We start from the raw sequence: 12,571 nt of genomic DNA, 5'->3' as shown, positions 1-12,571 counted from the left end.
TAAAATGAAACTTAATTGTGATAGATTAGATGGACTAGATACAGTGCTTTCAAAAAGTATTTATTACCCTCGACGTATACCACATTTTGTTGTGTTACAGCCTGAATTCAGAATTGATTAAATAGATTTGAATAATAACAAAGTGAAAACATGTTTTTAGACAATTTTGCAAATGTATTGAATATGAAATACAGAAGTATCTCATTTACATAAGTATTCAATACATGTTAGAATTACCTTTGACAGCCATTACATCTTTGAGTAGTCTCTAAGAACTTTGCACACCTGGATTGTACAATATTTGCACATTATTATTTTTAAAATGTCAAGTTGGTTGATGATCATTGCTGGACAGTCATTTTCAAGTCATGCCATAGATTTTCAAGCCGGTTTAAGTCAAAACTGTAACTAGGTCACTCGGGAACATTAAATGTCGTCTTGGTAAGCAACTCCAATGTATATTTGGCCTTGTGTTTTAGATAATTGTCCTCCTGAAAGGTGAATTTCTCTCCCAGTGTCTGTTGGAAAGCAGACTAAACCAGGTTTTCCTCTAGGATTTTGCTTGTGCTCAGCTCTATTCCGTTTTTTAAATATTTTTTTTACTCCCTAGTCCTTGCCGATGACAAGCATACCCATAACATGATGCAGCCACCACCATGCCTGAAAATATGAAGAGTGGTACTCAGTGATGTGTTGTGTTGGATGTGCCTCAAACATAAAGCTTTTGTATTTAGGACATGAAGTTAATTTCTTTACTTCAGTGCCTTATTATAAACAGAATATTTGTATACGCTACAGGCTTCCTTCTTTTCACTCTGTCAATTAGGTTAGTATTGTGGAGTAACTACAATGTTGATCCATACTAAATTTTCTCCTATCACAGCCATTAAACTCTGTAACTGTTTTAAAGTGTTTTAAAGTGGTGAAATCCCTGAGTGGTTTCCTTCATCTCCGGCAACTGAGTTAGGAAGGACGCCTGTATCTTTGTAGTGACTGGGTGTCAGTGGTGTCAGTGAAACAGAATGGGTCAGCCGTGCTACTTACTGACTCATTTTTAATTAATTTGTAAAAACTTCTAAAAACGTAATTCCACTTTGACATTATGATGGGGTATTGTGTGTAGGCCAGTGACACAACATCTAAATGTAATCCATTTAAAATGCAGGCTGTAACACAACAAAATGTAGAAAATGTCAAGGGGTATGAATGCTTTCTGAAGGCACTGTATATCACTACTTTGTTGATTGATTTTAGCTTAGCTTAGCTCACTTATTACAAAGTAATAAATCAACACTGAAATTGCCACACACCATAATCCCTAAAGTGGCCCCACACAAACTTTATGTATTTTATATTTGTTGTTTACACAGCACTTTAAGCATATTTAATGAAGTGGTTACGAAGTGGCATGATGAATCCTCAGCTGGAGGAAATCTGCTATAATCACACATTTAGGTAGCGTCCTAAATGGCACCCTATTCTTTATATTGTGCATTAGTTTTGACCAGAGGCCTATGGACCCTGGTCAAAAATAGTGTACTATGTAGTGAATAGGGTGCCATTTGGAACGCTGCCTTAGTTGGGAAAAACAGTCAGATGGAGGCAGTTTCCAAAATCCCCTAAAGAGGGCAGTCAAACATGGGACTTAGTTCACGTTGGCTTTATCAGAGTAGACAGCCATGTCACTCAGGAATGTGAGACTTGCAGTGGAATCATGAGGAGCAGAGAGATGAGGGGGGAATCTTGACAAGAAAGAGTTACATTTTCATAAACATTATGGTGCTATTTTCTTTAAAAAAAATGACATTTGTGGCAAAAAATAAGATTTGTGGCAGCCTCATTCTCCCATAATCTCGAAACACTTGATAAAGTCGATAACCAACCGAAAATTCCACAATATCCTTCTGTCCTCAAACCAAATTAGTAATTGATTTTAAGAGGAAGATAAATGATTCCTTTTGTGGCCGCCGGCTTTGAAATAAGGTGTATCTAGGGAACTCCCAGAGGATTGGGAGAGTGCATCTTTTGAGAAGGAGAAGTAGAGCGTGAGCAGGAACTAATCACTCCATTTAAGTGTTTGGGGCAGATTTACGCAAATCTCTTTTTCCCCCCTCAAATTCCAGGGAAGACTCATTTGTATATAGCTAGGACTTTCTCACTATTGAGTATCTTGGTAGTGGATAGTGGATATAATTTGTCTCTGGAGAGTCTCACAAAAGGGTATCATATAAATGGTAGGCCTATGTCTATAGTAGAAGATCATGTTTTAGTAAGTGTCAGCATATTTTCAGTCCCTCAAATTCCAAGCAAGACTCATTTGTATCTAGGCCTTCCCACTATTAAGCATCTTTGGTAGTGGATAGTGTAGTGTATGCCATTTTTCTCATGCTGGAGGATGCCACAATAACAATATGTCATATAAATAGTAGACCTCTTTCTATATATAGTATAAGACCATGTTTCAGCGTCAGCATATTTTTTGTCCCTGTTGCAGCAAGAGTAAAAGTAGCCACAGTTTGGGAGGGGTTGGATTTCAGTGAAGTGCATTTCAGCAGATATTTTATTAGTAGTGATGAGTTCCACATCTATACCACATTATGCTTCCCTGTATAACCTCAATTCATATTCTATTCTTCCAAAATAAAGAAAAATCCTCAAGTATCCTCAAACATTCTATTCGACACAACAGTTGATTTTGGTCAAACCTTTTTTTCTCACATTGTGATTCAAACCTGAGAGACTATAGGTCTTAGGCAAGTTTATAATGTATTATTCCAAGATATCGAAAGACAAGAACAAGACGATAGAGCAATGTGCTTGTTCATTTAGTGGACCTTCAAAGCCCACCTGGTCTGCTCTCGTCGGGGTTCGGACGTGACAACAACGTCCGTCATGCAGAATAACCTTTTGGCCTCAGCAGCCTGCTTCCTTCAGCCACACCTCATACAGCAGCTGAGAAGCCAAAGAGCGAGAGATAGCGACCCTTCTCTGTTCTTACCCCCACCACCAACACTGAGGACGCATCACAAATGGCACCACATTCCATATAATATATGGCACTTTTGACCAGAGCCCTATGAGACCTAGTCAAAACAAGTGCCCCATATAGGGGGTAGGGTGCCATTTGGGACACAATCTGTGTCTGCATAAGCCCTTTCCACCACAGTCGGCGAGTCAAACAAAGTAATTAGTCAGTAAATACAGAGCTACCCAGGCGAAGCAGGGAAGGGGGCAGCCGCAAGGCAGGAAATCTACTGTGTAATTTTTCCCATCACTGTACTGTACCAAGCTGTACTCTCCTACTAACTGTCCGGGTTACTAACTGGGGTTTTGGTAGCACTTTACATTGAGTTGCACTCATACCTGTGTAGTAGCCCTGTATTTACTACTCTTATAGGCTACCTGTAGCAAGGAAATCTGTAATTACTACTCTTATAGGCTACCTGTAGCAAGGAAATCTGTAATTACACTCTAGTTACGTAAGTGTTACAACGCTCTTTACCACATAATATCAATTGTGTGACAGGACCTCAAAGCATTGAAATGGTTCCTTTCTGTGTTCATACAGCAAACTGAGAGAAACTGGTCCTGTAAGTTCTTTTTATTTTCAAACGCAAAGAGATTCGTGGGGTTAGGAGATAAAAGTCTATGAAAAAAGACTCACACACATAGTGTGAATTAGACAAGTCGAGTCCTTTTTTGAAAAACAGCAGAGTACGGCAAAGCAATACCAGAGAACTTGCAATAGTTATCGTTACTTGTCCGTAGAGAGTTTGTGGTAAAACTGTAAACAGGACACTATTGCCTCACCTTATTGTAATTTTCCACAATTACAACAATTTCATTATATAAAAAAAAAAGAATGGTTTCCAGGGTGTTTGTTGTTTTAAAAAGACCCCCCAGTAAATACAGACATCGGCTTCTTCTCTTGGTACAAGTCCACTGCCAAGACAAGAGTATCTTCACCCTCTATAACTGTCCATGCAATGCAGCAGAGGGGGGAAAAGTGAAGGACTAAGTGTTTGTTTGTATTGGTTGAATGAATAGAGTATTGAAGTATCCACTGGAGAGCTCCAGTAATTGTAGCCAGAAGGGAAGTCCTCACAACGTCAGAAGTCCTCACAACGTCAGAAGTCCTCACAACGTCAGAAGTCCTCACAACGTCAGAAGTCCTCACAACGTCAGAAGTCCTCACAATGTCAGAAGTCCTCACAACGTCAGAAGTCCTCACAACGTCAGAAGTCCTCACAACGTCAGAAGTCCTCACAACGTCAGAAGTCCTCACAATGTCAGAAGTCCTCACAACGTCAGAAGTCCTCACAAGGCATGAGGGGGTTTCCAAGGCCTCTCATAGTCATGGTGGTGGTTCAGCAACAGTGGCTACTCAGACTGGACCACTTGAAGGAAATGGGGGGAGTTGGAAAAGGGGGGGGGGGGGGGGGCACCAGCCCTACTGACAAACAGTCAGGTGATGGTGGTATGTTTGGGCTGGGCACCAGCGCAATCGATATCGCTGGGTCACGGAAGAGTCACGGAGGGAGGGGCAACACTGAGAGATCCTGCCCCAGCGGTGGGGCTGGTTGGTGTGAGGGTAGGGTAGGGTAGGGGCACCAGTGGAGGTCAGAGCGATGCCCATATCCGTGCTGATCCGACCGCCATGGGACACGCCGTCCTCGGGAATACCTGGCAGTTCTGCTGGGAAAACAAACAATGAGTAAAATTGAAAACAACACCAGTGTGTACAAGTTACTTTAGCAAAAAAAAACTGTGTAGTGTTACTTTAACTCCCACAGAGACATGTACTATACATAAAGAATAGGTAATGTGAAGCAGTTGTGTTGTGTGCAGTGAAGCGGCACTACAATGGGGTGACATGTCGGGACAAATGGATTACACCTATCCCACTAACTCTTAGATCAGTGTTCATGAAGGAAAGGGGAGGAGGAGGGAGGAAAAAGAGGCCATTGGTCGAGCAATTTAGAGCCGGCTAGAGTGCAGCACTCTGCGGCTGAGCAAGAGAGCAGCGTGGCTGACCCATTCTGTTTCACTGACACCAGGGGACCCAATCAACAGGCGCTACTTCCCGATGGAGAGCAGAGGCTAAACGCCCCCGAAGCCTTATTTTCTCTTTCTTCTCTTTCGTTTTCTTTCTTTCTCCTGAGTTCCTTTACCGGTCCTCCCCTCAAAAGATGGCAACCCTGACCCCTCGGATGGATGTTAGCAAACCTCGGCCGAATAATTGGCGGAGAGGCTCCTTTAAACAATGGCCTCCAGCGGTGTTAGGGCGACGCACAGGGGTCAGTGAGGAAGTTCACCAAAGGATGCCTGAGGGGGTTTCTGGGTAGAGAGAAACATTTTGTACGGGGGGGAAATAATCCTGTACGCTCGTTAATTTGTGGGCTCGTAATCGCCTATTGTCTGGGAAGGGAAAATGACGATTTTGCCCAGCCTTGGCTAATTTTGCGGAATAAGAAGAAAAGAAAGAAGGGGGCCAAACGACCAGGGAACAGTCCTTTCTGCAGTGCAGAGGGGTCCGGGGGCTTCTGCATGGCTTGCTTTGGATCCAAACTGACAGGTGCATTGTTTCCCAAGGACCCATAAGCTCGATAATCGCAAGGGGAAGAAACCGTAATGCTCCTTCTGAGGAGTCTTTAATTGACTTTGGTTCGAAGTAATGTCGCCGAGTGACCGTATTAGAAAAACCCGCCGAGTCTCGAGTCTCTCTCCGGTCTCGGCCGTAAGCGGCTCGCTTAATCTTCCCCATTCGCCGGGCTTAATGAAAATATCTTATGAAGGAACTGGAGCTCTTAATCAACTAAGAGGAGGGAAACCATTTTATGTCCCTCGTTAACAATAAATTCAATCAATGGGACGTAAAAGAATATCTCTTATGATTAATTGACCCCGCAATCTTTGAGAACTTTACCTTAATTAGCCACTCGATAAGGCCGAAATGTAACTGTGAGGGAGCTGGATGCCACCATCACTCAATAGACGGCAGAGGAAGATTGACTCTTGGTCTATGTCCGTCTTACTTCTGTTCCCATAGGATTTCGGATGCCACCTCCTGCCCCATTAACAATTTTCACGTGACAAAGTCGTTAGCACTATGGTTTTCCTATGGTTTCTCATCGAGAATTCCCTTTGGTTGTTTCTAAACAAACATCAAATATGCACATCTGAGAAGTAGACTACGCTCTCTTTTTTTCGATGGTTGACCCTTTGACAGTGGACAGCCATAACAAGTCCTTTCCCACAGTGCGTGTGAGAAGCGGGAGCAATGAAAGGTCGTTATTGCTGTCCACATGACCAGTCAAATAAATCAATTGGTCACGCCACTGGCGTATACATATTTAATTTAGACAAAGTCAATTAGCTTTTGCCAGCCTTTTCATCCTGCTGCAATGTGGCAGTAGCTTAATGCCGCATTTATGTACAGTAGACTTTTCCTCTGTGTGTCCGTGCTAGCATACCACTTAGTATGCATGCCTTATACATTCTTCATGATACTGTGAGCTCGAAAAGTATTGGGACAGTGACACATTTTTTTTGTTGTTTTGGCTCTCTACTCCAGCACATTGGATTTGAAATGATACAATGAACATGGGGTTAAAGTGCAGACTGTCAGCTTTAATTCGAGGGTATTGTCATCCATATCGGGTGAGCCGTTTAGAAGTTCAAAAGTATTGGGACAAATTCACTTATATGTGTATTAAAGTAGTCAAAAGTTTAGTATTTCGTCCCATATTCCTAGTACGCGATGATTACATCAAGCTTGTGACTTCGTTTTGATTGTGTTTAAGAGTATTTTGTGCCCGATAGAAATGAATGGTAAATCACGGATTGATATTTTGGAGTCCCTTTTATTGTAAATACGAATAGAATATATTTCTAAACAAGTCTACATTAATGTGGATGGTTGATACTTACAGTGCGTCCCTTTAGGCTCTGTGCTTAAGTCCGCAAGGGGTCACATGTAGTGCCACTGTCCCTCCACGCCCATACCCATGCCCATCCCACCCATGGGCCCTACGGGGAGAGAAGAGGGACACATTAGAGAGTTGTGAGGATGGGGGAAGAGAAGGGGGACAGAGATAAAGAGGACAAAGACTTATTATATGGGTCAGTGAGGTCAGGCAATGCAAATATTGCAATGTGACCGGTCACACCTGGTCAAGACTGTAGGGGGAGAGGGAGGGCAGGGGAGATAGGGTGAGTAAATTATACTGTGACAGGGGAGGGGGGAATGGGAACCAGTCAGGTCCATGGCGCGTGTTTTGAGGGACTCAAAAGTTAGTGTGTGTTTGTGTGTGTGTGCGTGCATGTGTGCATATGTGCATGTGTGTACGTGTGTGTATGTGTGTGTCTGAGACGTAGGAGTTAAGAGATAGGAGTCTTTACCAGGTGGTCTGATTCCCATGTGTGTCTGGCCGTCCATAACGAACCCTCCCATTGGTTGACCATCTGGGGTGTAGGGCCCTCCTCCAGTCACTGGCGAAAAAAACACAGGCCGAGACAGAAGGAAATGCTAATTAGAATATTGCATAAGTTTTAATTACCGGTGCGCCCCCAGAATACGTTCCCTCTCCCGGATTGGTCTGTCCTCATTATTCTCTCACTATTATCCTCTAATTACAAGATTATTTGGGAGGTAATTTTCTTCATCATCAGGCTTAATTACTAACAAATGACTTCGTATGTATTGGTAAGAGTTCATATCAAGTTGTCCTTATGGCCTATGCTGTGAAAGAGCAACTTGATATCAGTAAATAGATTACTGTTCTGGCAACTTGAACGTAATTACCTCGATATACACAGAGATAAGTAACTTATAACAACACTTTGACTCATTAAACACGCCTTTAAGCGAACCGATTAACCATGATTTTTGTACGTAATTAAGGAACTACTTTTCCACCAGGTTACTATTTAATCCATCCACAATCGCTTATGGAACAATTAGTGGCAGAGGAAGGGGCTGTGATTCGGCTTTCTGTCTCCCTCATATCATAAAGTGTAGGCAGCCTCAGGTAGAGAAGCTGGTTCTGGTTACATGAGCCGGAGCAACAGTTCAAGCTCCTCGGTCCGTCTTTGAACTTTACAGAGTTCCCCTAATGCAACCCTAACCCCTAACCCTCATCACAGGTCATAAATTTTACAGCAGCTCCAAAACAAGGCATGTGCCAGGGGACTGCTCTGTCTTTAGCAGAGAGGGAGAGAGAGGAAGAGAGAGAGAGAGAGAGGGGGGGGGGGAAGAGAGAGAGACTAATGAAGTAAACCAAAGTCCCACTCAACAACTTTTTACAGTAGACAAAATGTGTTTTTTTATCAAAAAGTTTTAATTCTGAAATTAAATTTCAATTTGTTAAAAAGCAAAGGAAAACAACTGGTCATATTTTAGCTTCAGTTTCACTTTTGCTCCTTGTTTGTTTTTAATCCAAGGTTAAACTTTCAATGGACTGGCTAGTCAAAGTGATTAGCGTCTTTGTCTGGGCTAATCCTCTGGGTTTTAGTGGCCCTTCACTCCCGTAGTTAAGCCCGTCCGTCCGTTCAGTTAAACACATCGAAGACCAGAAGGGGCAAGACTGGAGATAGTAGCAGGAGAAGTTCACAACAGATTAATTTATGTTTTAATTCATGTAAAAAAGTTGAGACGTTTTAAGATGTATTTTTATCTATGTTGACCTGTTTACTTGACGAGTTCATATTCCTGCGTTGACTTGAAGTGAAACAACTTTACCACATGAATTGAAACAACTTTACCACATGAATTGAAACCACTCAAATTTGACGGGAGACTTGCCTGCTCTATTGGACTGGTCGATCATGGGCTGTACAATTCTTCGTCTCGCGTTGATGAACCTGAAAGAGAGGGAATGAGGGAGGGAGGGAATGGGGGAGGGCAGTGGAGGAGAGAGAAGACAGCAACACGTTATAAATGAGGCCTGGCGAGCAGCATATGATTTCAATGTACTGTTTTGGGACCACAGAGGAGAAGCATTCATTCGACTTTGGCGTTACGAGAAGAAAAAAAATGCTCGCTGTCAGCGATGGTTGCCTGACGTTGTCCAGGCATCTGGTCTACACTTCACTAAAAGAACGTGGAAACCTCGACTTCCTCTCAAACTGTGGCTTTCAAAGAGAAAAATGGCTTCTTGGACAGTAACTGTGATTCTTATCAAACCAAACACCTAGAATATCTATGAGTTCATAGAAAATGGCCGCTGCTGGTGGAAGCATACACTTCTTTGATATCCACCAATACAGTAGACACTTGATATACTGTCTCTGAAAATGTTGGTCCTTTAAGTCCAAAACATTTCATGTCACAGCAAAATTCTATTTAGCTTTTCATTACATAAAATACACCAAGCACTGATTAATTAAGTAAAGTCCTCAAATACTAGTATAGCTTTTTAGTGTACCATCCCCTTAGCACACATCCAAACAAAGCTCATACAACTAAATCTCTCTGCTGTGGGATACCTTAGGTGCATTACGGAATAGCAATGTTTGCAGAGAGTTGTCCTACATTCATACACGTCCCCTCTAAGTATAATTGTGCTCTTGAAAGCCATCATTCTGGTATGCATGATCCCTGACCTTTGACCCTGGCGGCCCCGTGACCCAGCGCCCTCGGCAGAGGAGCACTCTGGTCTTGCTCAGCCTAAAGCCTTGTGAACCCGCCCCGTGACCCCTGCCGACCCAGGGAGTGAAAGCTCAGTGGTTCCAACTTGATTTATGTCCCCCTGCCTTTTTACCCCTGGCGGGATGGTTCCATTTCATCTTTTTCTTCGGAAAAAAAGAGAGAAGAGAAAAGGGGAGGAACGGGTTTCCTTTTCAGGGAAACAAAAGCCACAACACTCCTTTCAGCAGGGCCCGAAAAAAGGCAGAAGCAGGGGGCGGCAGGGGGGGGCGGAGGAGTGGGAGGAGGAGTGGGGGGGGGTGAAGATGAGGGGGAGAAGAAGATACTAAGAGAGAAGTGAGGAGAAGAGGCCCAAACTGAACTAGAAAACCGAGTCATAGGATGAAGCCTTTCTAGAGCTGCATGCTTTTTCAGTGTAATAACATACTGTATATCTATCAGACATTAAATTATGGCTATTAGGTGATGTTTTGGGTGATTGAACCATAAAAATAAAGGGGAACCAATCACTTTCATATCAACAAAGCCTTGACAAATGAGGCGCAAAGTCCCTTAGGCCAGAGTGCTTCCACAAAAAACCACAAGAAGGACATTTCCTTGATGATACTGTGACGAATCATGGTGGGGAGCACAGGGGTGGTATGTAGTGTTAGGGGTCTCAAAGGAGAGAGAGATAGAGGGAGAGAAAGGGGTGCAGAGGCTGTGGGGCGCACTGTTTGTGTGAGAGCCCGGGCACCACCACACACCCCCTAGCTCCGCCCTTTAAGCAGCCAATGAAAGGGGGAATAGAGCGCCATGTGGCGCGGCCAAGGCTGCGTCCTCTGTTAGGGAGTTAAAAGTTTCACCCCTCCGCGAACCCTTCACACCATGGGACTGCGTTTATGGCCCTGCTTCAGCCCTCCGCTTCCCACCGCACAATAAGTGCGACCATCCACCCCTCTCTGGCTCCCACTCCCACAATAGAGGCCTATTCTTCTGACTAGACGTGTTGTAAAAACCCTCCACTTTTGAAAAGCGTTGTTTTTCTGAAGAAAAACATTAGTTTACGACGGCTTTGTGTGATATGAACTTGTACGCTTAGCATGTAGTGAAGTAAGCACTTCTAGATACAGCCAGGGTATCCACAATAGGGTTAGGGTCCATTCCATTTCAATTCAATCATCTCAGGAACTATTGCATTGAAAAGCCTTCTCTTTACTTTCACTCCCTGAATTGAACTGGAATTGACCCCAACCCTGATCCACAACTTTATAAATACTACCTCACCACCAACCACCATCAAATGTACACATAAAAACACAGCTCGAAAAGCATTTTCTGTTTAAAGTAATGCCCTCAAGAAAGAGCAACCCCAACAACTGAAGTATCCTCCTTTAGCTAATTTGATGCGGCGGCATCTGTTCTCGTCCACTGCAGGCTGCAGAGCCTCAGCACGGTGAAACGCCTCTCCTGTGAGGATTAAAATAAACGAGCGCTCCCCTCCAGTCTGGGCTCCCCTGGTCGTAAAATGGCCCCTAAACCCACCTCCCCGGGTGTCATTCTCAGGTCAGCTTCCCCCTAACCCCCCCTACCCTCCCCCTCGGTCCCCCCCAACTCCCCCCTTGCACGCCCGCCCTTGGGTGTGTTTGAATAAACCAGTCCAGCTGTTTGCCGTGAAAACGTCATTGACATCACCCCCCCTTCTCACCTGTTCCAATCAGCATATGGCCCTGTTATGAGGTAGGGGGGACTTAAACGCTTCGGCAACCTCGCCACAACCTCTCCGCAACCTATCCTACTGCACTTAGTATGTGACTGACAAACGAGCCCGTGCATGTACAGTATATTCAAGGCACTAACAGCAATGTCAATTGAACGATGACTATGCAATGCATGTGTATGTCGAGGAAATAGACTGTGCTGCTGCTTCATTTAAATCAGTGGTGTAAAGTACTTAAGTAAAAGTACTTTAAAGTACTACTTAAGTAGTTTTTTGTGGTATCTGTACTTTACTTTTCTATTTATATTTTTGACAACTTTTACCTTTACTTCACTACATTCCTAAAGAAAATAATGTACTTTTTACTCATACATTATTTTCCCTGACACCCAAAACTACTTTGAAAACTTAGCAGCACAGGAAAATGCTCCAATTCACACACTTACCAAGAGAACATCCATGGTCGTCCCTACTGCCGCTGATCTGGCGGACTCACTAAACACCCATGCGTTGTTTGTAAATTGTGTTGGAGTGTTGGAGTGTGCCCCTGTCTATCCATAATATTAAAAAACAAGAAAATGGTGTCGCCTGCTTTGGTTAATACAGTATATGGAATTTGAAATATTTTATACTTTTACTTTTGATACTTAAGTATATTTTTTTACCAAATACTCTTACACTTTTACACAAGTAGTATTTCACTGGGTGACTTCCACTTTTACTTGAGTCATTTTCTATTAAGGTATCTTGACTTTAACTCAAGTATGACAATGTAGTACTTTTTCCACCACATAAATTCCAGAGAGGACATAGAAAAAATGGGAGAAAAAACGTCAGCGCTAGCCGCTGAGTTGAGAGGCCAAACGGCTCTGAATTCCTACACACACGCTCGAATATCTGTAACGTTCCACCGCAGCCGGCGATTCCAAGAACAGTACGTGTGTGTGTGTGTGTGTGTGTGTGTGTGTGTGTGTGTGTGTGTGTGTGTGTGTGTGTGTGTGTGTGTGTGTGTGTGTGTGTGTGTGTGTGTGTGTGTGTGTGTGTGTGTGTGATTCAAAGGTTGGTGCTTTTAACGAAAAGGACATACGCGGGGGTCGCCTACAACTCCCCACGGCAACATTAGGCTCTGTTGTTGAACAGTGGGAGGCCATTACCTCATCACTAAACCCCCCTTACCCCCCTTACTACCCTCAGTGGGTGCCTCTCGCCAAACTCAGAGGAGTGTT

At 43.5% G+C, this 12,571-nt stretch overlaps 1 protein-coding gene across 3 annotated transcripts in view; it reads right to left on the bottom strand.

Annotated features, from left to right (window-relative positions):
• Positions 1–3,586: 3,586 nt before the first annotated feature.
• The window catches only part of LOC139568755 (homeobox protein Meis1-like), a 37,492-nt gene continuing 28,507 nt past the window's right edge, over positions 3,587–12,571 (bottom strand). The window contains exons 10-13 of one of the 3 annotated variants that reach the window (XM_071390809.1): positions 8,804–8,862; positions 7,402–7,491; positions 6,931–7,029; positions 3,587–4,692 (exon numbers count right to left, since the gene is read on the bottom strand). In XM_071390809.1, the coding sequence (XP_071246910.1) occupies positions 6,971–7,029; positions 7,402–7,491; positions 8,804–8,862 (208 nt within the window). In that variant the 3' untranslated portion in view covers positions 3,587–4,692; positions 6,931–6,970. Of the gene's footprint in view, positions 4,696–6,930; positions 7,030–7,401; positions 7,492–8,803; positions 8,863–12,571 lie in introns of all 3 variants that reach the window. The other 2 variants (XM_071390810.1, XM_071390811.1) reach the window with 2 other exon arrangements.

The sequence above is a fragment of the Salvelinus alpinus genome, chromosome 2, assembly GCF_045679555.1.
Source record: "Salvelinus alpinus chromosome 2, SLU_Salpinus.1, whole genome shotgun sequence".
Taxonomy (NCBI): domain Eukaryota; kingdom Metazoa; phylum Chordata; class Actinopteri; order Salmoniformes; family Salmonidae; genus Salvelinus; species Salvelinus alpinus.
This window is presented reverse-complemented; position numbering and strand designations above follow the sequence as displayed.